This window comes from Lissotriton helveticus, chromosome 4_1 (genome assembly GCF_964261635.1).
Source record: "Lissotriton helveticus chromosome 4_1, aLisHel1.1, whole genome shotgun sequence".
Lineage (NCBI taxonomy): Eukaryota > Metazoa > Chordata > Amphibia > Caudata > Salamandridae > Lissotriton > Lissotriton helveticus.
In genome coordinates, this window is record NC_136063.1 from 1067983170 (window position 1) to 1068010104 (window position 26935).

Sequence of the window (26935 nt, forward strand, 5' to 3'; positions counted from 1 at the left end):
AACGATGGATTTGGGCCCAGATCTTTGGACTGGGGTGAATGTGTGACATTGATCCACATTCTGTCCATCATTGTTGTGTTTGCAGTTACCGCTCTAAGTGTACTGGGGATGCTCAGACGTGAGTCCCAGGCACTCCACACCACTGGAATCAAGCTAGCCGGGCTGAAGAGAGGTGTTACCTCGAAACCGGGCCGGTCCTCGGATGCTTGTTTCCGTTCTGGGAAGGACATGGCTTTTGTAGTTCGGAATGGACTGTTCCCATGGGGCACAGGGTCAGCGCTGATTTGCATATCGCCATTGTCTAACCCAGGGTGGTGTGGAGTGGAAAAACGATGGATTTGGGCCCAGATCTTTGGACTGGGGTGAATGTGTGACATTGATCCACATTCTGTCCATCATTGTTGTGTTTGCAGTTACCGCTCTAAGTGTACTGGGGATGCTCAGACGTGAGTCCCAGGCACTCCACACCACTGGAATCAAGCTAGCCGGGCTGAAGAGAGGTGTTACCTCGAAACCGGGCCGGTCCTCGGATGCTTGTTTCTGTTCTGGGAAGGACATGGCTTTTGTAGTTCGGACTGGACTGTTCCCATGGGGCACAGGGTCAGCGCTGATTTGCATATCGCCATTGTCTAACCCAGGGTGGTGTGGAGTGGAAAAACGATGGATTTGGGCCCAGATCTTTGGACTGGGGTGAATGTGTGACATTGATCCACATTCTGTCCATCATTGTTGTGTTTGCAGTTACCGCTCTAAGTGTACTGGGGATGCTCAGACGTGAGTCCCAGGCACTCCACACCACTGGAATCAAGCTAGCCGGGCTGAAGAGAGGTGTTACCTCGAAACCGGGCCGGTCCTCAGATGCTTGTTTCCGTTCTGGGAAGGACATGGCTTTTGTAGTTCGGACTGGACTGTTCCCATGGGGAACAGGGTCAGCGCTGATTTGCATATCGCCATTGTCTAACCCAGGGTGGTGTGGAGTGGAAAAACGATGGATTTGGGCCCAGATCTTTGGACTGGGGTGAATGTGTGACATTGATCCACTTTCTGTCCATCATTGTTGTGTTTGCAGTTACCGCTCTAAGTGTACTGGGGATGCTCAGGCGTGAGTCCCAGGCACTCCACACCACTGGAATCAAGCTAGCCGGGCTGAAGAGAGGTGTTACCTCGAAACCGACCCGGTCCTCGGATGCTTGTTTCCGTTCTGGGAAGGACATGGCTTTTGTAGTTCGGACTGGACTGTTCCCATGGGGCACAGGGTCAGCGCTGATTTGCATATCGCCATTGTCTAACCCAGGGTGGTGTGGAGTGGAAAAACGATGGATTTGGGCCCAGATCTTTGGACTGGGGTGAATGTGTGACATTGATCCACATTCTGTCCATCATTGTTGTGTTTGCAGTTACCGCTCTAAGTGTACTGGGGATGCTCAGACGTGAGTCCCAGGCACTCCACACCACTGGAATCAAGCTAGCCGGGCTGAAGAGAGGTGTTACCTCGAAACCGGGCCGGTCCTCGGATGCTTGTTTCCGTTCTGGGAAGGACATGGCTTTTGTAGTTCGGACTGGACTGTTCCCATGGGGCACAGGGTCAGCGCTGATTTGCATATCGCCATTGTCTAACCCAGGGTGGTGTGGAGTGGAAAAACGATGGATTTGGGCCCAGATCTTTGGACTGGGGTGAATGTGTGACATTGATCCACATTCTGTCCATCATTGTTGTGTTTGCAGTTACCGCTCTAAGTGTACTGGGGATGCTCAGACGTGAGTCCCAGGCACTCCACACCACTGGAATCAAGCTAGCCGGGCTGAAGAGAGGTGTTACCTCGAAACCGGGCCGGTCCTCGGATGCTTGTTTCCGTTCTGGGAAGGACATGGCTTTTGTAGTTCGGACTGGACTGTTCCCATGGGGCACAGGGTCAGCGCTGATTTGCATATCGCCATTGTCTAACCCAGGGTGGTGTGGAGTGGAAAAACGATGGATTTGGGCCCAGATCTTTGGACTGGGGTGAATGTGTGACATTGATCCACATTCTGTCCATCATTGTTGTGTTTGCAGTTACCGCTCTAAGTGTACTGGGGATGCTCAGACGTGAGTCCCAGGCACTCCACACCACTGGAATCAAGCTAGCCGGGCTGAAGAGAGGTGTTACCTCGAAACCGGGCCGGTCCTCGGATGCTTGTTTCCGTTCTGGGAAGGACATGGCTTTTGTAGTTCGGACTGGACTGTTCCCATGGGGCACAGGGTCAGCGCTGATTTGCATATCGCCATTGTCTAACCCAGGGTGGTGTGGAGTGGAAAAACGATGGATTTGGGCCCAGATCTTTGGACTGGGGTGAATGTGTGACATTGATCCACATTCTGTCCATCATTGTTGTGTTTGCAGTTACCGCTCTAAGTGTACTGGGGATGCTCAGACGTGAGTCCCAGGCACTCCACACCACTGGAATCAAGCTAGCCGGGCTGAAGAGAGGTGTTACCTCGAAACCGGGCCGGTCCTCGGATGCTTGTTTCCGTTCTGGGAAGGACATGGCTTTTGTAGTTCGGAATGGACTGTTCCCATGGGGCACAGGGTCAGCGCTGATTTGCATATCACCATTGTCTAACCCAGGGTGGTGTGGAGTGGAAAAACGATGGATTTGGGCCCAGATCTTTGGACTGGGGTGAATGTGTGACATTGATCCACATTCTGTCCATCATTGTTGTGTTTGCAGTTACCGCTCTAAGTGTACTGGGGATGCTCAGACGTGAGTCCCAGGCACTCCACACCACTGGAATCAAGCTAGCCGGGCTGAAGAGAGGTGTTACCTCGAAACCGGGCCGGTCCTCGGATGCTTGTTTCTGTTCTGGGAAGGACATGGCTTTTGTAGTTCGGACTGGACTGTTCCCATGGGGCACAGGGTCAGTGCTGATTTGCATATCGCCATTGTCTAACCCAGGGTGGTGTGGAGTGGAAAAACGATGGATTTGGGCCCAGATCTTTGGACTGGGGTGAATGTGTGACATTGATCCACATTCTGTCCATCATTGTTGTGTTTGCAGTTACCGCTCTAAGTGTACTGGGGATGCTCAGACGTGAGTCCCAGGCACTCCACACCACTGGAATCAAGCTAGCCGGGCTGAAGAGAGGTGTTACCTCGAAACCGGGCCGGTCCTCAGATGCTTGTTTCCGTTCTGGGAAGGACATGGCTTTTGTAGTTCGGACTGGACTGTTCCCATGGGGAACAGGGTCAGCGCTGATTTGCATATTGCCATTGTCTAACCCAGGGTGGTGTGGAGTGGAAAAACGATGGATTTGGGCCCAGATCTTTGGACTGGGGTGAATGTGTGACATTGATCCACTTTCTGTCCATCATTGTTGTGTTTGCAGTTACCGCTCTAAGTGTACTGGGGATGCTCAGGCGTGAGTCCCAGTCTAACCCAGGGTGGTGTGGAGTGGAAAAACGATGGATTTGGGCCCAGATCTTTGGACTGGGGTGAATGTGTGACATTGATCCACATTCTGTCCATCATTGTTGTGTTTGCAGTTACCGCTCTAAGTGTACTGGGGATGCTCAGACGTGAGTCCCAGGCACTCCACACCACTGGAATCAAGCTAGCCGGGCTGAAGAGAGGTGTTACCTCGAAACCGGGCCGGTCCTCAGATGCTTGTTTCCGTTCTGGGAAGGACATGGCTTTTGTAGTTCGGACTGGACTGTTCCCATGGGGAACAGGGTCAGCGCTGATTTGCATATCGCCATTGTCTAACCCAGGGTGGTGTGGAGTGGAAAAACGATGGATTTGGGCCCAGATCTTTGGACTGGGGTGAATGTGTGACATTGATCCACTTTCTGTCCATCATTGTTGTGTTTGCAGTTACCGCTCTAAGTGTACTGGGGATGCTCAGGCGTGAGTCCCAGTCTAACCCAGGGTGGTGTGGAGTGGAAAAACGATGGATTTGGGCCCAGATCTTTGGACTGGGGTGAATGTGTGACATTGATCCACATTCTGTCCATCATTGTTGTGTTTGCAGTTACCGCTCTAAGTGTACTGGGGATGCTCAGACGTGAGTCCCAGGCACTCCACACCACTGGAATCAAGCTAGCCGGGCTGAAGAGAGGTGTTACCTCGAAACCGGGCCGGTCCTCAGATGCTTGTTTCCGTTCTGGGAAGGACATGGCTTTTGTAGTTCGGACTGGACTGTTCCCATGGGGAACAGGGTCAGCGCTGATTTGCATATCGCCATTGTCTAACCCAGGGTGGTGTGGAGTGGAAAAACGATGGATTTGGGCCCAGATCTTTGGACTGGGGTGAATGTGTGACATTGATCCACATTCTGTCCATCATTGTTGTGTTTGCATGTGAAGGGTGGAGGCTCATAGTGTGGTATTTGCACTGCCAAGAGCACAGGGCTGTGGTCCAATAGTGTTCTCGGTAAATGGCTTACAGAGATGGTCCACGCCACCACTTCCCGCGTGCCCATCCAGTAATCCAGCCTAGACCAACTATTGTGTGCCGCAGTTATGTGTGTCACTACTAACTCCCCTGGACGGTGGACTCTCCATATGTCAGTCATTTGTAAATCTGTTAGTGCATCGAGAAGTGTCGCTCTCGCACGTGTATACGGTTCCAGTGTGTTCGGTGATCTATCCAACCCATCTCGTAGTGCGATGTTAAAATCTCCCCCCCATATTATGTGCTCGATCTGGAGATGGGCTATGTTTTGCCATAATTTCGCAAAGAACCCTGGGTCATCCGTGTTGGGGCCATATGTGTTCACCAAGGCAATTTGACGATGTCTCACCGTGCCAATGACAAGAACGCTTCGCCCTTCGGTGTCCCTGTGTACGGTCGAGATCTCAAAGTGTACCCCCTTCCGTATTAAAATGCTGACCCCTCTAGAATATGAGGAGTAGTGTGAGCTGGTTACAGATTCTGCCCATCTAGCGCCCAAGGTGGAGATGGTGTTGGCAGCCAAGTGCGTTTCCTGAAGAAAGGTTATGTCTACATGTAATCTATCAAAGTAGGCAAATATCTGACGTATCTTCTTCGGATTACCCAGCCCTCTAACGTTCCATGTGATGAATTTCAGTGCGGTGGACTGTGACATGTCAGTATGGTGTGAAGTTATCCTGATATGTTGTTTGACAAAATGCTTTCGGTGCAATCCTTTGGCAATGACCAGGTCTTGGCTGCAGTGTACAGTGTTTCGCAGTGCGTGTGGCGATAACAGAGGTCGCAATGCTTCTCAGACACAGTGAATTAGTTCGAACATCCCCCAAGTCTCCTCCCCTCCCCCCGCCCACTTTAGCACCCAAACTTTGCCAAAGCCATCCCCTTAATGTAACCGAACTGTCAATAGAACTGTAATAGGGGCGCACCCGCTTGGGGGTGTCGCCAGGTACACACTTCTCCATCTACATAGTGGATGTGGACAGGTGCATATGCAGTTATCTGAACTTATGTGTCACTGAACCACACTTTTTTTGCCAATCGCTCTCGGCGGCCAATGCAACAACCCGTGGCTACCTGTCAGCAAGTGCAATGTATCCTCTGTATAGCACAGATAAGCCACAAAGAAAACGTGCCCCATCCCCGTTCTCCCTCCAGCACCCTTTGTCCGTTGCGGACCATGAGGTTACTCACTGCTCAAGTCGCGGGCGTGGTGCCAGAGTGCAGTCCGGGTCCGCTCATAAGGCACCAATGTTCCCAGTTTATGTAGGCCAAATACCTCAATTTGCTTGCTGTGTGCCACTCGTTGCAGTAGAGTCAATTAGGCATTGTCTGAGCTGATGCCACAATTGTGGCGTGTCCAGTAGAGAGAAGTCCTGTACTCAGGCATTACATTGAGCCCTCTGTCGACTCAGTCGTTGTCACTGCCTTGGTCCTCTCGGTCTTGTGTCTTTCGCCGTCTTCCCAGTTTTTTTACGTATTCCTGCGCTGCTTGCACGGTGAGGAGAACTACGGGTTTGCCCGCATTGGTGATTTTGAGCTTTGCTGGATATAGCATTGCGTATTCAACGCCTAGTTCTCGCAGTTTCTTTTTTACAGGCGCGAATTCCTTGCGTGCTAGTTGAACAGCCATGGTGTGGTCGGGATAAAATTGTAGGGTGTTTCTTTGATATGTGATGTCGCCTATTTCCCTGGCCAGCCTGAGAACTGTGTCTCTGTCCCTGTAGTTGAGCATGCGGGCAATTATCACACGCGGTGTTGCTCCCGGCTTCGGCTTAGGCGCCAAGGATCGATGCGCGCGTTCCACAAGAAAGACTGATGACAATTGTTCAGCGCCGAATAATTCTTTTAGCAACGTCTCGATGTAGTCTTCCATTTTGCCCGTGTTGGTGGACTCCGGCAGGCCTGCTATGCGGACGTTGTTGCGCCTAGACCTAGCTTCCTGATCCTCCACCTTTGCGCGCAACACCTCCAGTGTCTTTTCCATACCTCCACACAGTCTCGTTGTGGACTTAGATTCGTCCTCCACCTTGGATATCCTTTGTTCCGCCTCCACCAGTCACTCGCCATGCTTACAAGTTTGGCGGCCATGTTGTCCACACGCAGTACCACATTGTCCAATTTATTATTCATTTCTTGTAGGCTTTGTTGTATAGCCAGTAGGACTGTTTCCATGCCTGTCCCATCGCACGCCTCGTTGTCCCCCTCCGTGTCCGACGTCGTCCCAGTGTTTTTTGGTTGCTTTCTCGCCTCAAACTACAATTTAGTTTGCTGCTTTTCAGGTTTCCCCATGTTGCAGGCGCGCGACAGGGCGTTACACAGTGCTTTCCCTGCGGTGACAGTGCTCGAACCTTGTGAGGCGTTCGACTCGCGCTTTTTCGGCGTATTCGTTGTCCACTGAGTTCCTGTTTTATACATCAGGCATATCACTCGTTCGCTGGACCACTATGGCAGTTTGCCAGTAGAATCGCGCAGTATTCCTCCGTGGATCCGTAGCTCCCTCAATGGGATCTCCTTCTGTGTATGCAATGCTGGGGGTGCAGCCTTCAGCGCATGGGCGCGGGAACTCTTATGTGTGCAGGCGCAGGGGTTGGGTTGTAATCTCTTGTGCGTTTATTCAGCCGATTCTTTCCCCTGTACACGTGGCGCCTTACTTGTAGATGCGCGCCGTCTGTTGTAGCGTGCACTTAGCAGCCTGCCATGTTAGACGACCAGTGCAGCTACACCCTCAGCACCTCTGCCCAGGAAAGTTTGCCTCACTCCCCCTGATGGTGTCACGCCTGTGCCGCGGCTTACCAGTTTGTCGTCAAAGCGCATCTAGGGGCGCGTCTTGTGTTGTACCAGCCAGCATGCTCGATCTCTCCCAACGGTAGTGGCCGCACGCACCTGTTTGCCGAAGCGGCTACGCTGCTGGGTCCCAGAGAAGTCCCGATGTTTTCTCTCGTATGCCCGTCATATCTTGCGTTCCACTGCAGCCGCCATCTTGGGACTCGTGGAACGCAAACCTGTTACCAGCGTTTGTGAAGTTTGTGGCTTCTCGGCGCAGTCTTGATAGGGCACAGGTCGATCGTGGTGCTAGTATGTTGTACGCGGTTCGAGTCATTTCACTTGCCCGGTCCTTTATCGATCACGGGAGCCAGTAGGTCTAATCACCGGGATCCGCCATTTTGGCTCACCTCGCTCGCCTGCACAGTTTATCAGCGATATTTCCGCCGCCTCTGCTGCTTTCCGAGATTTAGCTTCACAGGTCGTTAGGCAGCATGGTCCGATTTATGATGTCGTCATTTTCGGTGTTCCAGCGGTACTTTTCGTGGGTTTAGGCCGTTGTTCTGGCACCCGTCCGGCGGAGCTGACTCACGAGCCAACCATCCCGCTGTGCGCCCTCTAGCGCCCCTCGTAGATTTAGCTAGTTCATGGACTACGGCCAGTTTTCTGAGGATGACATCCAGTGTGGCATTGATGTCAGATTTCTGTTTGAGTGGAGATTCTGGTGTGGCGTCTGCTTTCGGTTTCTTTTGTTGTTGAGAGAGCTTCCCATCGCTGCCCGCCATGTTGCACAGCCCTCTTTTGTCCTGTAGTATCACGAATCTCTTTTCGTCCCCAGCTATTCGTTCTTTGTCTTGTGCTTTTAGTCTCGTTGGTTTTCCAGCGGGGACTGGCTTTGTTTTTGTTTTGGGGCGAGTATCTCTGGTCGCACCTCTGTTTTCGGGCTTTGCTATTGTTTTTGGTTGTGTTGGTGCCGCTTTCGCTTTTTCCCTTTTTTTTCCTCGTGCTCTCCGGCCGCGCTTCTTTTGTGTGCACTTTGTTTGTTTTGGCTTTTGGGAGCTTGAGCTTGGATTGGTTCGGTAGTTGCTCGTTTCTTCTCTCAAGATGGCCACTGTTTTGCGTTTGTGGAGCGTTTATGCGAGCTGTTTGTGCGGCTGCTGGCATGTAATGCAAGTTTTGTTGGTGGCGGTGGCAGTACCCTGCTCACGGCTGCCTTTTCGAGTGAGTTCTACGCGCCAGTTAGAGTTAGCGCGGTGGTGCTGGAGCTGGAGTATCTGATTGTTCGCGACTCGCGCTTGCCTCCTTCCCCCAGATGGCCACCGTGTGCTCCCTGCTCTCTTTCTTGTATGTTTTGCGTACTGTTTTGCTTATGGCGATGGCCTTTATAGTGCCGATTTGCCCGGTTGTTCGTGGCTTGGTGCTAGCTGCTCGCTTCTTACTCCACTCTGGTGCCTGTTCGATTCTAGTTTCCTCTTACAAAATGGCCGCCTGTCCGTTTGAGCTCTGCTCTCCCACTCTCTCGGTATCGTTTTAGGGGGCGTTTCTTCCCTTTGCTGTTTGCTGGCGTCTGCTGATTGTTCGCGATTCCGTCCCCACCCAAGATGGCCGCCTGTTCATGTGGTTTTGCATACTGTTTTGGGCGGCTGTCGGGTTGTCTCTGCACGCGTCCTGGCAGTAGTTAGGGCGGTCCCCCTCTGGAAGTGCTTTGCTTGGTTGTACTAGGCTCGATGATCGCTTCCTCCTGGATGGCGGTCGCCTGTTCGATGCTCTTTCCCACACCCAAGATGGCAGCCTGTTCGGTTTCAAATGAGCCCTGCTCGCCGATTAGCTCTGTAGCGCTCTAGCGGACTATTCTTTTCCCCAAGGCGGTTGTGTGGCTTCTTCAGTTTTGTCCGGTGCCCTTATACATTGCACGTTAACTGTAGTGTCTTCCCTTTGCTGGCCCGGCGCTGGGGTAGCTGAGTTTGGTTTCTCTAAGATGGCCGCCCCCCTGTGGCAGTGTTGGTTTCGCTTTCGTTTATGATTGCGCTTCATGCACTGTTCTGTTCATAACCTCGTTAAAAAGTTTTGTGACTGTGCTGTGGGGGCTATTTATTGTAGCATTCGCGCTGTGCTAACCTTGAGCTTGGTCTGCTATTCGGCGCGGTCCGCATTTCCTTTGCCTGTCCTCCGTTGTAGCGCCACCTCCGCCATCTTCTGATTCCGTTCTGCTCTGCTCACACGATCGCTACTTTCTTGTTTTTGGGCGATGGGTCCTGTGTGAGTCTCTGTTTTTGTTGCAGTGATGTGCCTGGCCGGTTCCGATTTTTGGTTCTCTGCTTGGATGTTGGTATTTCGGTATAATTGCACTGAATATGCTTTATCTGGTCCCAGGGTGCCGAGGAGCTCTGGACTTACTCGTCTCCTCTCATTGCCGTCCAAGCCAAGCCCCCAGCAAAGTAGGTTTTTAAATGAGTAGGAGGAATGCATAGCCGCCTGCGATCAGCTACCACCAATTTCTTATTTTTAAATTTTTATTACATAACGTTTTTTTAGATGGGATATCTTTTATGTAGGGGTACACATCACAACCCAATTAATTTGCAAGTGTAATTCATAATGAACTGAGAGAATACGAGGGAGGTGCGTCCAGTAGTTTTGGGGACAGGGGGGCTGTGGGCAGGGTGGGTGCATATATCGATGCACATTGTACTGTAATAATTTTAATTAATGGAACGGTTAAATAAACTTTACTTACTTACATATTTGATTATTGAAATTAATAAGAATTAACTTGGGACTTTTAATAAAGATGAATTATTAAAGATTTGATTCATTAAACCCGTTAATCCACATCAAAACTCTCATTTTTGACTGAAAATAGATTAGTGATTGTGATTATAATTTATGTGATGTACAGCTCTTGATCTTCTCTAAAACAATGTGTAGGAAAGTGGATACCTGACTACGGTTACCCCAGATTTTTTGCCTTGTGTTTAGCTGGTTTTCGACTTAGTTGGCCTGGGATCCTGCTAGCCAGGGTCCCAGGCTATCTGATCTCTCTTTAAAATGGACTCCATGTACCCTAGGTGCATAACTAATTGGATTGGGTCACCTTATGAGCCCCTGTACAGTGTACTATAGGTACCCAGAGCATAGGTGCATCCAAGGCCTACCAGGGGCTGCAGCATATCTTTTGCCACCCCTGGCTGGCCATCCAAACTGACACAACTGGCTGATCACTCAGCTGGGGCAAGGTTGTGTAATCACCCCTTGCTTAGATATAGTATACCTATATCTAAACCTATATCTGGACACATATATACCTATAAGTCACTCCTATGGCAGGCCTTAAAAATCCTGGAGGCAGAGTGCTTAGTTTTATGTGAGATGGTGCTCTAGCATGAGCTGAGCCTGTCTGCAGCTTTCGGAACCATTTCCTTATGGCTGTTCCAGGATATTGCCATACCATATACTCTTAAATGCATTATAATCCTCGCGGTTATTGCTAACTTTGGTTTGGCTTTATCAAAACATGTCGTGTAAGGTGTCATACACTTTGGAATACTACCCCCTCGCCAGTTCTGGCGACGGGGGTAGCATTCCACCCTTCTAAAGGGCTAAGACATGTGGGTAACAGTAAATGCGGTTAAAACTAACCAGAGCCTCAGCATCACAAAATGGCACAAGTCTGGCCTCCTGCTGCTGACCGAAACTTGGCAGGGGAGGCTTGGACAAAAGGTTTACTGTCACAGGGAGGTGTTACACCACCCCAGACAAGAGATAGTGGATTGGGGCAGGGAGGGCTGAATGAAACTAGACACTGCCTGGGGCACACAAGGTGTCCCATGCAAAATCCAGTCAAACCGGTTCTGGGGCACTCCAGCCCCAGCTCTGGTGCGAAACTGGACAAAGGGAAAGGGATGTAACCACCTCCTTCCTGGGACCCACCCATAGGAGGGAGCTAGCAGGATATCCAGCCCCTTGATTTGGAATAAAGGTAGGAGCTGTGCCAATGCACATCAGATCATCCTGACTGAAACTTTGAAATGAAACTCTGGACCCTTCGACATCCCACTCGACGTTGAAGACTGAAGAATCTCCCTTGTGGTCAAGGAGTGACCACCCTGTGCAAACAGGCACCATCCAGCGCCCAACAGTTTACTTTGTTGCAGTTCCCACCGGAACTCGAGCGACAGAGATTGACAAGACCCAGCTTTCCTGACTTCTAACAGCCCGATTCACAGTCCCAGCGAATCTGAGACTTGTGGACGCGACGTGAAGCGTGGGGCCGGCCATCTTGAAAAGACTGCTAAGTGCTGACCGTGCAGCTCCCGAGGCACCCTCGAAGCTGTGCATTGGGGTTTGAGAAGCCCCAGCCCCGAGCAGCTCGTGCACCGAAGATCACCTCTCTACACTCACCAAGTGCTGCGTGGGGCCCTTTTGCATTTTCCTGCTCGACGCGTTGGTCCGGTCACTTGCCCATTGGCTAATGGCCCCAGTATTGACGAACCTTCGAATTTACACCACTGGTCTGCTTGCTCCTGACTGGCCCTAGGTCCCCTGAAAAGGTGCCACCGCTCTGACCTTGCTGGTACGAGTAAGAAGTGATCTTTAAATCTTGCGTGGGTTGCATTTGCCAAGGCCTGTAAACTCTGATCTGGAAGCCGACAGCGAGAGCCTTTGTGGGACATCTCGTGATCCACTCCTGGTCATCCTCAATGCCCCCGAGTCCACGTGGCAGCGGAGACAAGCTTCACGACAACCACCTGATTGCGCCCGACATTGCCTGGTTCCTTCCTGGTTCCATCCTGGTCACTGCAAAGTGACCCAGACTCTGTCCCCTCTGCTGTCAGGTACTCTACATCTTTGATCCACCCTTGGATCCAACCGGACTCTTCTCTCCTGGCCGCCTGCAGCATCTTCATCTCCAGGCTCCATAGAACTCCATGACGAAACCCGACACACTTTGGCACCTATGCACCCGCTTCCTGTGGGTGAGGTAACGATCTAACACCGGTGCTCCTGTAGTGGTTTACACCTCTAGTGTCCTAGTTTAAAGTGGCTTAATTCTATTTCAGTCGGAAGACTTCCAAAACAGTAACTTTCTAACTTTTACGCACCATTGACTGCATTGGTGCATGCGTGTGCTTTTAGCGCTGCACCCGAATCCCGCGGGCTACTCCCGTCCTAACTGCTGTTAGTCCAGTGTAGTCCCAGCGATTCCCAAGGCCCTAGGCCTTACCATTGTTCGTAAAGCGGTTCTTATACCACTTATTTAATATATGGTTTGAGTGGCCACCGGCCCTATCCATAACTGTGCAACTTGTGTATGTTTAACTGTGCTTTTGTTTAAACGCTTGTGCCTCTGCACTCATAAAGAGTACAGAGGATTATTCTAGTAATAAATACATATATTTTTATAATATATAACTTGTGTGGTGTCCTTTCATTTGATCTTACAGGATTGCATATGGTAAAACAGCTGGCTTCGCATGCCCTCTTGAGTTAAGCCTAAGACTGCTTAGTCCATGCTACCCCTAGGATAGCTAGTCTATAAGGTTGACTTACAACCACCACCATAAGGGATTGTTTGGACTGATGCAAGGTGCCCACAGAATTGTGGACATCATACATCAGGCCAACTTCTCACACAATGGCAAAGATCAAAACACATTGAGATGAAACTGGGATTAGCTCTGATGATCGTAAACCGAGATTTTAATTGAAACTAAATCCCCTCTCCTGCACCTCCGCCAAAACTTGGATCATTCTGTGTTACGTGTGCTTGTGGTTCTAAGAAATGATTTATTTTGTACAACACACATCTTGAGATTACGTTGTTTGACTGCGACATTTGAGAGTATCTTGAATTATGTAAACTCTGGATATGCGCTGAAGAACAAAGTTATTCAATGTGTACATGTACAGGGCACATCCTGAGCTTATGTATTTCAAGGCGCTGTGCAAATGATGTCATTAGCATACATGAGAACACTTTTACACATGCTAACACATCAAGAGTCCTGTTAGGTAGCCTCTCTTTCTAATAATCCCACCACCTCCTCAGAGTCTCGCCGCTGCGCTGGCCTGGCCTTCATTCTAGAGATGCACTTGAGGCTTTACTAGTGGTCACTGGTCTCTCAGCCTCGCACTGCTTTCAAACCCGACTTGAGAGGGCAGCAGTCAGTGTCTGCAGATACCTTACTTGCTCAGAGTGTCAGTGTGGAATTGCTGAGCTCGGATCACTCTTGGCTTGCTGGCTGGTTTTGCTCGCTGCTGCCTGCCTGCTGTTGTTCTAGCCACGAGGGTTGACAGCGGAGGCTACAGAAGGGCCGTAGTCTGTCTTTTATCTCCACAAAGACTGACATAGTGGACATGCAAGCTGCCGCCCAAAAGCCAGACGGTACTGATGCCAAGTACCCCAGCGAGGCTGGAAAGTGGATCTGGTTTAAAGTGAATGGTGCCCTGCATTGTAAAACCGGCCCCTAATAGCAAAACCGCACCCACCCTTCCAGCCTCACAGCTAAATGCTTGGTGCCCGGTACTGCCAGTCTGGGCCTGCCTGTTTATAATGCAATGAACGGTTTTGTGTCAATTTGATAACAGTGGTTGAAAATAAGCTGGTACATATGTTTGAATGCTTGCCTGGTCAAAAATCAATACAGGTGGTTTGGATGGGGGGAAGCACTGACGAGCGAGCGCAAGAGGAAGGGGCGGGAAAAAGTAGAGGGGTGACACAGAGCAACTTGGACTGCAGGAAGAGAGACTTACATGAGAAAGATTCACATGAAGTGCTTAATACAAAAGAAAAAAATAGTGCTTAAATAGAAAACAGTGAAAGCAGAGATGGCAGCCAATCAAAAACATTGTAAAAAGAAAGGGACAAGCACAGGATTGACTAGCTGGGACACCAATAAAAAACTGGAAAATAAGAGTGACAAGGTAGGCAATGGACAGGCTCCAATCCACTCTATGTTGTTGGTAAGCCACAATATTCCTTTCAACAGACAGCGCATGCGCTGTCTAGTAGGCTCGACCTAAAACACCTGGGGCAGTTCCCGGAAGGGCTCACACATCTTCTGGTAAATTTAGCTAGTGTGAAGTATGTGCAATGGAAGTAATTTATTTGAGCCAGTTTGAATACGTTATTTCATGATTTACGGGTCCCTTGTTCTGTTGCTGTATCACAATCTTTGTTCTCTAAAGCCCTATCCACATCAGCTTTACATTTTGTTCATAATCCTATCAGTGGTTAACCCTATGGTATTGATTAGTTGTCTGCACAAATGCAATATTATTTTTCGCCGAGAGCCCTACATTAATAGGATCTGTAATTCTATGTTCGTTGGTGGTTCAATATTGTCCACATTCCATTATTATTTTTTACCACTTGTCAGTCTACTCTGTGTTACATATTTTTAGGGTTAGCCCACTTATCTTACATTTCCGGAATGTTCAGAGGGTGCCTGAACAGAACAGATCAGCACTCATTTCCAGAGTGTAATTCTCCTACACAGATATGTCCATCGTGGACATTGATGTTTTCCAATTTATCTGGAAGAGTCTCTCCATAGCATAGGCCCTGTATGTCTTGCTTAATTTAATATTATTATTTGACCCAAGCAATCAGCTTTGACATGGGCCGTTGTTTAGCATAATTGGTAAAGAACAGGCCCCACAGCATATCTGAATATGACGCTGAAGTAAGGAGGCGGATCACCATCGTTTAGGAAATGAGGGTTAAATCAGCAAAATATTGCAGTTTGGTTGCGAGATAATAAGTTAGTAGTAGGGTGTACCCAGTTCTCGCTTGGAAAGCAGACATTTCGACATGTTCAATGCAACTTTACATCGCCCATCTTTCCAAATCAGTTAAGTTAGTATGGTTCCAGTATTCTAAACAGTGATTATGGCATGATTATAAGTAGGTTCACAAAATAATATAGGATTAGGGGGTAGCATTACCATTCCGAATAGCACAATTCTGTGAATTATTGTCAGTGGCAGCCTTTGCCAGAATCACACTCTTTCTCATGCCCCTGTTGTCCCTGTATTACATTTCCCCTCAGTATGTCACCATGTGTATGATAGGCTTGTATTCCCAGATATCTAAATTTGGCCTTTTCCCATATTGAAGGAGCCTGGTCATGCCTTGCTTCAACAAGTGGGTCCTTAGGGCAGAGCAGTATGTTATCTGCGTAGAGGGATATCATATGGCTGTAACCAACAACCACCAATCCACAAACTATCCTGTATGCGCTGAAGTGACGTGCTAAAGGTTCCATCCAAGATTATTATGTAGAGCAAACCTGTTTAGCTAACATAAAATGGATTAACAATGCAACTTGTTCAGTAGCATGATTTTAAATTTAACACGGACATGTATTCCTCTTGTGACTGTGATCTGATTGAAAATTGTTTTTTTTACTCTCAGGTATCCATGATAGATGCTATACCACGACTCATGAGTGCAATTGGAATGATTCACAACATTTCTTATTATTATAATACCTCGGAAAAGATAACATCATTGTTTGTGAAGGTGGGTGCACTATTTGGCCTCTTGTATGATAAGTTTTAGTATCTTAGCTACTACAGCTTTAGCTGTCTGTCACAGACCCTATTGTATTCAATACATTACATATACTTAGTGTGAGCTTTGTATCACCCCCTTGCTCATGATTTGTTTCCTATTCTGGTTCTCTGCTTTTGATTCAATGGCTTTCCTCCCTATTCCTGCATTTGTCCAATCCAGGAGTATTTTGGTCTCATAGTGTGTTGACTGGATTAGGTGTATCCTTGCATTGCTGACTTGACTTCCGGAGACTCTTTTTCTTAGCCTTTCAGCACTCTACAGGTGTACATGTGTTTTCTTGAGTCTCATAAAATCTCCATGCCCACCAAACTCTGTTTCTCTATCCCACAACGCCTGCTGTTCCTCCTTGCCTCTTTTCATTAGCCCACCCTATCGCTCAATTTTATACCCTTCCTTGCTCATCCGTTGTGCTTTTTTATTTTATATCCTTTCCCTCCCCACTCATACACTGATCCCCAGTTCCTCTCCTAGCCTTGCAGTTGCATACAGCTGCTACTAAAAATCATTTTTAACAATTATATTACCAACTAACATGGTCGTCAGCCATGTTGGAACACATTTTTTGAAATGCCAAAGGCCATTGGTACATAACATACACCTGCATGTGTGCGACACATATGCATGCATGCCTAATGATGAATGAATCTTGTTGTGTTTTTTCTTTAATCGAAATCTCATTACAAGGTAGCTACCCATGCATCTGCATGTGTAGGCATGTGTTGTAATGCATGTGTGCATGTGTCATGAGGTACTGGCAGCCATTTTGGCGTTAGCTTATGCCAGAGGTATTCAAACATTTTGATCCTGAGCCTCCCCTGTCTAAATGTTTTGGTAGTAAGGCCATCTCCTGACAAAAAAAATTCTGGAAGTTGTTACTCTGCATCAACAACCATCCCCATCCCCAATTCCCACAGTATATTTGGCAAATCATTTTTAATGAGGAAATAATAATAAAGTGTTTAGCAACCCACATGTTTTTGTATGGATGTGAACGTTTTGAGTGGTAGTCATTAGATGTCAGAGGCTTAGCAAGCAGTTAAAAAAAATAAAAAGTTTCCCCAAAAAATTGCCCAAAATTTAGTGCTTTATTTTCCACAAAAGCTTAGTTTGACATAACATAATTGTTATTAACTAATGTAATAGGTGTGTCTGTTTTTATCCAGAGAAACTAACAACCTGTTGATGGATTCTCGCTACTGCCATCCTCAGGTTATGCTCCATTTCCACTTTTGAACGGTACTTCGTCTTTAATGCTACCAGTGCTGAGAACCGAATTTCACAAAAATATGAAGAGCTAAAAGACAGTAAAATCTTGACAAAATGTTTTGACAAATCTGAATGTGCTACAGACATTTTCAGCCATAACTTCCCCAATAAAGATTTGCAGTCACTCTGGTGCTCAGTTCTGTTGTTCTGAAGGCGAATTGGGATATGAGTACCTGCATCCCCCAGAAAAGGTTGAAAGATCTATTCATTGACATGGTCATGGTCCTCGGGAAGTGAGTTTGTTTGACTGACCCTCAGACTCTTCAGGCAACTTTTTTATGATCCAGCTACAGGTAGACGGTCATATTCTGTTTCCTCAAGAGCATCTGCTAAACTTGGGAATGCCTCAAGAAGGACACCGTGAAATAGTCTTCTCTGCGAATCCTGCTGCTTCTTCAAGGCAGGTATTTATTTTATTCATGGTAAAGGATTACTTTCAGCTCCTTGTAAAAACAGATTAATGAAATTTAATTGATCAAAGATGTCCAAATGGGGGGGGGGCGTGGCTTGCTGCCGAGTGAAATGGCCGCAGCCTAGAGGAGCTCCGGGGAAGAGGCATATTCCCCGATAAATCTGTATACTAATCCGTAGGTCCAGTATGTCCCAAAGGCACCTATTTGTGACAAAAGATTAGCGGAGCCCTTCGCGATTACTCCGGCGCTTCACCGAGGTCCGTGACAGATTTGGGAGAGCAGAGGTACTGGTGGCCTACTGCAGTGGCTACCCCCGGGGAATACATTTTGGCGCACGCCTACCTCCGGGGGGCGGTGCGAGGCAGCTATCGTTTGGCCTGGACGACTCGGGGAGGACTGAGTCAACTGCGGAGGCGGTGACGGCTTGCAGCAACTGGACACCCGGTGAGATGGGGATGCTTCCCCCCCTCTCCTCCCCGCTGGGGCAGCGCGACCCGTCGACAGGAAGGGAAGACCCGCGTTGGCACACGGGGCTAACAGTGAATCTGAGGCCTGGCCTGACAACGTCGGCGGCTCACTACAATTCCTGAAGCCCGGATCTGGACATTGTGGGATGCCTTACAGATGATGCAGTTGGGGAAATACCGCTAGGGACTTATTCAGAGGCTCTGCAGGATATAAGGCGCAGGAAGTGAAGAGCGCCGGGGGCTGACCGCTGCTCGGGACCCGGGGAGGTGAGGAAGTGCATCGTGAGGAGACCTGAGGGGCCCGACGACACCAGCAGACATTGCCGTTTTTTTGGCGCCCGGTGTGCACGGGCGCTATTGGGCCCGGGGGGGGGTCCACCTAAAGTGCGACATAGAGGGAGGCCAACTGGTTGTGGGCCTGAGATGTGGCTGTAGCTCGGGTGGCCTTCTGGACCGTCGCCCATTATTGCACAGAACTGCACAGGAAGGTGGAAATATTGCAGCGTGCGGTATAATATCGCATATACCAGCTACGAGACCCCCCTAGGCTGACTGTGTGGCAAATAGACTAACGGTGGGCCCGGCATGCCAGTAGGCATCGTGGTGGGTGCATCACCAAGCGCAGGATGGGGGGCAGGGGCCCTCGTACAAACTCTCAGAATAGTTTGGAAAAATACGCATACAACAAAGACTTCCCTTCACTGTCTCAGCGCAAAGACTCAGCGGACAATGCCCCGGACAGCGGTGGGGCGCCTAAAGTGACGCTTGAAGATATCATGGCGGCCCTCACTAGTGTTCAAACAACTGTGGGGTCTATTTCTTGGGACGTCAGTCTCCTGAGGGCTGATTTTCAGAAGATGACCGCCAGGGTAACAGAGGTCGAGCAAGTAACCCAGTCTCTGACAAAAGGACACTACTACATTGCAAAAAAAGGTGTCGCAACTTGAGATGGATAACAAACGCATGGCGGTGAAGGTAGACGACCAAGAAGGGTGCGCTCGTCGCAACAATGTAAGGATCACGGGTGTTCCGGAGAGTGAAGGGGGCCCGGCAATGGATCTGTATGTAGAAGACCTAATAAAAATCAGACTTCAACTCAGAGGACTCTCAACTTTTTCTCGGTTGAACGGGCACACAGGGTGTCGGGAGGCAGGCCCAGACCCGGGGCCCCCACGACCAGTCCTGGCTCGAATCTTCAACTTTCGAGATCTGGATGTTATATTGCAGACAGCACGGGTGGCACTGCCATTACGGATCCAAAACTCAACTGTGTTCTTTTTTCAGGACTATACGGCAGCGGTATTGGAGCGTGGTAGGAGCTTCCTGGAGGTCAAAAAGGAACTGAGAGCCCGAGAACTGCCTTACTCCATGCTCTTCCCGGCGAGACTACGGGTGGTGGCGGACAGGAAAACCCAATTTTTTGAGACGCCAGAGGAGGCCCATGACTGGTTGGAGGGATGGCGTTGAGTGGAGGCAACCGGACGACCTGACAGACGTCGGAGGCTCCACAGAATGGAGAACGGCCACGGCGACCGAGAACAAGATGTGAATGGAACCTGCCAGCAGCAGGAGGAGGCAGGAGAGTGAGAGACTGTAATGCAGTTTGACATTGGGTTGAAGATTTCTACAGTGGTGCATAACAGAGCTAACTGTCGCCACAAAAAGACATTAAACCTTTAAGTAAAAAGTGCATTTGAGGAGGGGAAAGATGTAGATTCCTTCGGACTTCTCTCCGCCTACACGCAAGTACTGTTCATGGGGAATGGGCTTAAGCACTCTGCTGAGTTGGGGTGGCGGGCAGTTGAGAGTCCTTATGGCAGGGTGGGGGGTGGGGGGCATGGGAAGTTTTTCTTGTTTATGGATATTGGCTGTTATGATTTCAAGTGCAGTATCCAGATGTGCATCGCTCAAGTGCAGTGTAAGAAATAGGTGTGACCCCAGTGATTCGGAAAAGTACTACATGTATACCATTGGCCATGACAAAACACATCCCGCCTAGCCCCACGCAGGGAGTGAGCTTGGTGACTCAGGTGGCCCCTCTTTCCCTGCTCACATGGAATGTGCGAGGTCTGGGAGATAAAATTAAGAGAAGCTTGGTCCTACAGTGTATTAAACGGAGTTCTCACACAGTGGTGTTGTTGCAGGAGACTCACCTCGCCGGCACCACCTGTAGGGCGCTGGACAGGTGGGGGTATGTAATGATAGTACACTCAGAATTCTCTCGGGGTCTCGGGGGGGGTGGGTATCCTGGTGAAAAAGCAGTCTTCACTGATAATCCATAGTACGAAAACAGATGGCCAGGGTCGGTTCGCAGCCCTGATCGGGCAGTGGGAAGGGCGGTCTATCAACATAGTCTCAGTATATGCTCCACCTTCATTGCACCCGATTACACTTCCGGCTCTCAGTGAGTTCCTACTTGACCTTCCGGTGGGTGAATTGCTGATAGGGGGGGACCTTAACGCTACTATAGACGGGACTATTGACCGACACCCAGTGAGGGCAGGTGACTCAGGCATATCTCGTTTCGGGGGGTTTCTGGAGGCCCTTGGACTGACAGATGTATGGCGCTGGCGCCATCCGGCAGAGCGACAATATACCTTCCACTCTGGGGTACATAACAGCCTGACGAGAATAGATTATTTTTTGGCTTCAGTAGACTGCCTGAACAATGTTAAAAGCGTTGAGATTAAACCTAGAGGCATCTCCGATCATTCCCTAATACTTTTGCAATACACGTACCACCACAAGGCGCGAAGGCGTATATACCCGATATATCCTGGGTACCTAGAGGTCCCCAAAATCAAAAAGGCACTCACTAGAGCGACTAAACATTACTTTGGTGAGAATGTTGCATCGGTAGACTCCCCTGTCACCTTGTGGGAGGCTTACAAGACGGTACTACGAGGGCAGGCCATCGCATCGATCGCGGGGCATAAAAGAGAACAACAGCGAGAGCTACAGGACCTAGAATTGGAATTGCACAGTGTGGAGGCACAACATACTACCAATCCAACACCCGCCACGTCCCAAACCCTGCGCCTGAAACAACAACAGTACAGGGAACACCACTGGGGTTTGGTCCAACATCGGTTAACGGCAGTGCAACACAAGATATACGAGACAGGCGATAAGGCGGGAAAACTCCTTGCATGGCTTGACAAAAGGGAGCGAGGTACTAGATGGATAGCGCAGATCACTACGGAGAAGGATGAGCTTACTGCGGACCCACAGAGGATAGTGCGTACACTAGCTCACCGCTTCCGAAAGGTATACACATCCACCTCTACAATGACACAAGAGGAGGCTCTTAGTTACATAAAAGACATTAACATGCCCAAGCTTACCCCTGAGGCGGCGCTTGATCTCGAAGCGGAACTCACGGTGGAGGAAATACAGGGAGCAATTAGTTCACTACAGTCTGGCAAGGCAGTAGGGCCCAACGGGATACCCATAGAACTTTACAAAAAGACAGCAGGGACCATTACCCCACATCTGCTGGGCATGTTCTCCGAAAGCCTGCAATTGGGCAAGCTTCCACTAGAACAGCGTGTGGCTACCATAGTGGCGATACCGAAACCGGGCCAACCAGCTAACGACACCAACTCATATCGCCCTATATCTCTGATCAATGCAGAGGCAAAAATTCTTGCTAAGCTACTAGCGACTAGGCTCACTTCTCATCTAACGACCCTGGTCCATCCTGACCAATCCAGTTTTATGCCCGGCAGAAGTATGGCGCTCAACTTGAGACGCCTGCATGCAGTACTGGCCCACGGCACGGAGTACTGGCCCACGCTCCCTGCTTACAAGAACCTGCAGTCATTGTGTCTCTGGACGCTAGGATGGCCTTCGATATGGTCGAATTGCCCTTTCTGTTCTCTGTCCTCCAGCATCTGGGCTTTGGGCCTGTTTTCCGTGCATGGGTCCGTCTCCTCTACACTAAGCCGGTGCCCATGTTGTGGCTAATGGACACATTTCAGATGACTTCCCCCTGACGCGGGGTACGAGACAGGGGTGCCCCCTGTCACCACTACTCTTTGCTCTGGTGCTGAACCGCTGGCGGCTTGGATCAGATGGGACCCCATGATAAGAGGTCTCGGGTGGAACGATGGGTGGGAAGATCGCATCTCCCTGTACGTAGACGATGTGCTATTATATCTCACCTCCCCTAAATGGTCAATACTAGTTCTCCTCAACATCTGTGAAATCTTTGGGAGGGTGTCGGGATACACCATAAATTGGTCCAAATCTGTTTTATACGTCTTGCGTGGCCCCCCGCCGCAGCTCCCCTCGGACTGCCCACTTCAAATCTCTGTCCCGTTCTTTAAATACTTGGGAATATATGTATCACCCAACCCTGATGACTTTTTTAAACGCAATCTCCAACCCCCGTTGGTCCGCCTGAAAAGAGATGCAACGCATTGGGGAACCCTACCGTTAACATTATTAGGTAAGGCAGCACTTTACAAAACGGTGGCCCTCCCTAGATTTTTATATGTGCTGGAAAACACGCCATTTACGGTCCCGCCGAGCTATTTCAGGGCGATTGCAGCCCAGGTCTCCAGCTTATTGTGGGGAAACAAACCTGCGCGTATAGCGCAGTCCAAGTTATTTCTTGTAGGTACCTGCAGATAAAACACGCACTAACAAAGGCATTGCCACCAGGCTTGGATATCCCGGAGGCATCTCTCCTCTGGAAGACAGATTATTAACAAACTGTATGTTTAAGAAAGCAACATCTTTTACCTACCGGATTGGTCAATAAACTACCAGATCCTACTGGACCCCTTAGGGAAAAATGGACCCAAGATGTGGGAGACCTTGACGAGACTGACTGGCAGGATGCGTTGGCTTCCCCACGGTTCATTGGTATATCGTCGTGCCTCAGATTAGTGCAGCTAAAAATATTACACCGATCCTACTACACCAGACATACCCTGTACAAGATAGGAAAAATGACACACCCGTACTGCTTACGTCATTGTAGGGACGAAAGTACCTTCTTTCACACCATATGGCAGTGCCCTAAAATTATGGAATTCTGGGTCAAAGTGATGAGAACGATTTCCCAAACAGAGAATGTCTCGCTAATACCAGAGCCCCGATGCTTTTTATTGAACGTTTGGGAGCCTAACGACCTTACTCATTAGGCACAGGATTGGGCCACATTGGGGATTATGTTCGCCAAGCATAATATCGCACAAAAATGGGGTTTGTGTAAAGACATGGATGCGGCCATGGTGGCTGAAAGAACGGTGTTTGTCAATTGGGGGTGTCCACGGAAGTGGGGTTAAGTCTGGGAGGCAGGGAACAAATTCAGAGGGGATATATGTGAACCACCAAACGTTCAAGATGGGGAGGTCTCAGAGGATGAATAGAATGGAAGGGAGTGTTGCTGATTTAAGCGAAAAGGGATATGTACAGAGAGTAAGCGCTGGGGGTGAGGTGCCTGTAACAATTATATCCAACTGTGCTCTGGGGTTTGATTATGTACATCTCAGATCATTTATAATGCTCTAGTATGATTTCACTGTTAATGACTTAATAAACATAAATTAAAAAAAAAATATGTCCAAATGGTTTGCTAGAAGAAGAACAAGCCAGCTGTGCTTACACAGCTGCTCTGCTTTGTAGTGGTCCACATCCAAAAAGAATTGTTATACTTCATTTCAAAATTTCAAAATGTGATTCAGCACCTAGCCCCAGTTTTAGACGTCTGTGTGAAAATTCGAAGCACCATGTTCAGCTCCCATTTCTGCACATAAAATTGTGAATGGACGAGCTCTAGTGGGCTAACCCTTTATGAAATAATACAAAATTTCTGCAGAAATCCGTTCTCTATCCATGTTTTGGACAGCAAGTGCTTCCCGTTTTATTTTACAGTGGGGCTATTGAATTGGTGGAGCCACTTTCAACACTTTGGGCCTGATTACAAGTAGAGTTACTATTTAACGCACCTGGTAAAAAATGATATCCTGGGGTTCGTTATTTATCGGGTGCGATAAATAGCACCTATAACAAGGTATTGGGGAATGAAATGCTGATTTTTTTCTTTAAATGCAGCACCCAACTTGGAATCAGAGCTTTTAATTTTTACACCTGGAATAACACCACATATGGAAGGCGCACCATCTGTGCAGATTCCAAAAGAGTTGTCCCATTTTAAGCCACCCGAGCATAGAAAGACATTAAGAATGTGAAACAGGGCTGATACTGTTTCATGCCCCTTTATTTATTTGGGAGTTTTATATAGCGCTAACTTTACTCAAATCGGGAGTCAGAGCGCTTTACACAGCACTAGTAGCGTTACATGAGGACACATTCATTTTTGTGAGGTACGGGGAGATTAAGTGATTTGCCCAGAATTACAGGATGTTCAGTGTAATTACCGAGACTCAAACTCATTCCCCCAGATTCGAGGTCGAACGCCCTAGCCGTTAGGCCAACTCCTCTCCCCTTTTTTGTTATATAGAGTATAAAATCTTCAAATATTTCAGTTTTGTGGCAGTATCAGACACAAGCAATTACACAAACTTCCTTTGATAAGTCCGTTGCTTGATCTAATTGCAAAGCAAAGAAACTTGATTTAAAGTGTGCTATGAGATGTCGGTTGATGATCCATGTCAAATGTGTGCTTAATTTACGATACAAAATTCCAAAGTTCAATATCAATTAACAGCACACACTTGCTGCTTCATGTGGGAAAGCGGTCTTTTTTAACATCTTGCAGTTCCCAAAAATGACTTTAAAATATCTTCTTATGTTTGAATGCATAAAACATGAATACCACTTTGTGTCTATTCCACATGCATAAAACATAATTTCAGCTGGTCCTGGCTTTCTTTAGTAGACAGCCCATGTGAGCCATTATCAAGGTTCGCCTTCTTCTCTGCCCACCCTCTTAGTGATAGGTGACTGGGTGGATGACAAGTTTAAATCCGCATCCTACCTGGTGATGAGAGCTGATTAGATAGAGCATGGCACGGATATTTATATATTGCTTTCCATACCATTTGCTAGGCCTGCAGCGATCTGCACATCACTAGTCCAAATATCCATGCAAGGTCAACTCCGCTGTCTGTCGTTCTGAGGTCAGTAAACTGTTGAGTAATAGTCACCTTTCTTATTTGCAACACTTAGAAAAAACAGAACCGCATTATAAGCTCTATAAAAATATGTATGTTATGATACATTTTCTTGTGGATACTGCAAAGCACTGCGCACTACATGAATCACCCCACAATGCTACTGTGTATGATTTCTTTCCATACTGCTCTCTCAGAAACAGTGCTTAATTTGAGCAGGTGGTTTCCGGTGCCCAGCTCCGACACTTAATTGTCAACACTGGTGCTTGTGGCAGTCTGCCAAAAGGTGGCGCTGTCTGAGATGACCACAACAACAGTCAATTATTAATTCAGTGTATATTAAAAATTACTATTGCCTGCCGCCCAAGCTATTCTTATAGTTTCGGGGGCATCGAATAGTCCGACTTGTCACACTTGTAGGAGTGGGATGGTTAGTTGTTGTGTTGTTACTACCATTGGCAGCATGGCAGAGGTAATGTGTGGTGCAAGCTTCAGTGGCCTGATGAGAGTCCTGCGACTTTTAATTTTTTTTTGTTTTTTTACAAATTAAGCTCTGGTCAGAAATATGCATCATTTAATAAACAACGTCTACCTTTGTTAGGCAAAGGCAAAAAGTACATTGTGGATGCCCCACCTCTGTTTAAAGGTCTTAAAGGTCTTGGGAGTGGAAGGGCTTGGAAATAAGCACAATGCAGGTAGCTAGTGCTATTAAAAACACCTTGACAGAACCCCTAACAAGGTGAGAAATTGACTAGAGTGGGCACTTTCCATCACTACTATACTTAACATTTAATCCTGGCGTTCCCACTGTAAACAAATATGCCGGAACTAAACTTAATTATAAACCCGGGAAGGACCTATAATGCAGCCGCTCATTACGTTTTTGTGTTTATACTAAAGCAAACTCACAAAACGGGAGTGTATTTTTGAAAAAACTAAATAATGACTCTGACATCCTGAGGGTAAAGCTCTCAGAGTGTCAGCATCATTTTTAGCTATTTCTGTTCAGGCGACATCTCTTTCCTTTGCAATCACGAACAGAAAACAATTGCATGTTTGTCAATCACTAAATGAGCCCCACGATTTTTAAGCCTGGCCACTCAATACCCCTCTGACATTACTCCTTTGTCCCCATTATTTTTCCATGAATAGGAGTCTATCAACGTAAAAGCTGTTAGAAAGTCTGAGGTTAAAAAACACAAATACACAAACTTGGATAGTAGTTCAGGGGAGGGGTGGGTACACAGTGTCCACTCTCATAGTGCTTGGTAGGCTTTTTAAAACGCTGTGCTACATTACACCCTCAGGCCTTAAACTCTGTCAGTTCCTGAACAAATCATACTCTTTGTATGTGTTGTCCTCTGATCTAACTATGTGTGGGGGGGGACCTTTTACAAAAAGGTTTAACAAAATGTTTGTGGGGTTTACCAAAACACTGTATGATTTAGAAATACAATGTGAAAGTATCCAAAACTTGGCTAATGATTGTGTATGCCCATAAGCTTACTCTATATGTCAAAGACTCACAAGTGAATTGATCCAATTTAGAGAAAAGCCTTTTAGCACTCGAATGTGAATTGCGAACGAAAGTGTCCAATCGATTTCCTATTATACGTTATAATTCAACAATTTTAGCAGTCTATGATGGGTCTACAAAAAGATTTGCAATACTTAGGCGGCCTCAAGCCAGAAGCCCCATGCTATCACAATTAAGTCTCACATAGGAGGGCCTTGGCTGAACATAACGTTGTTTATCTACTTATAGTACACAGATATGCATACCATAGTCCACCTCACCTGGCCGATTCATATGTCCAATAGGTAGTAATCGAGCAGTTACCCTTTGGAAACAAGTAAAGTACATTATACAAGCTATCTCCATTCATATCCACGCTTCCACCACGCAGCCTAGGCATACCGACCATATGGCTGCC

General features: G+C 48.0%; 1 protein-coding gene across 1 annotated transcript in view; it reads left to right on the top strand.

Annotated features, from left to right (window-relative positions):
* The window catches only part of DNAH5 (dynein axonemal heavy chain 5), a 5174212-nt gene that overhangs the window by 506671 nt on the left and 4640606 nt on the right, over positions 1-26935 (top strand). Inside the window, exon 9 of the mRNA XM_078687662.1 lies at positions 15609-15716. Coding sequence (XP_078543788.1) covers positions 15609-15716 — 108 coding nt within the window. The remainder of the gene's footprint in view (positions 1-15608; positions 15717-26935) is intronic.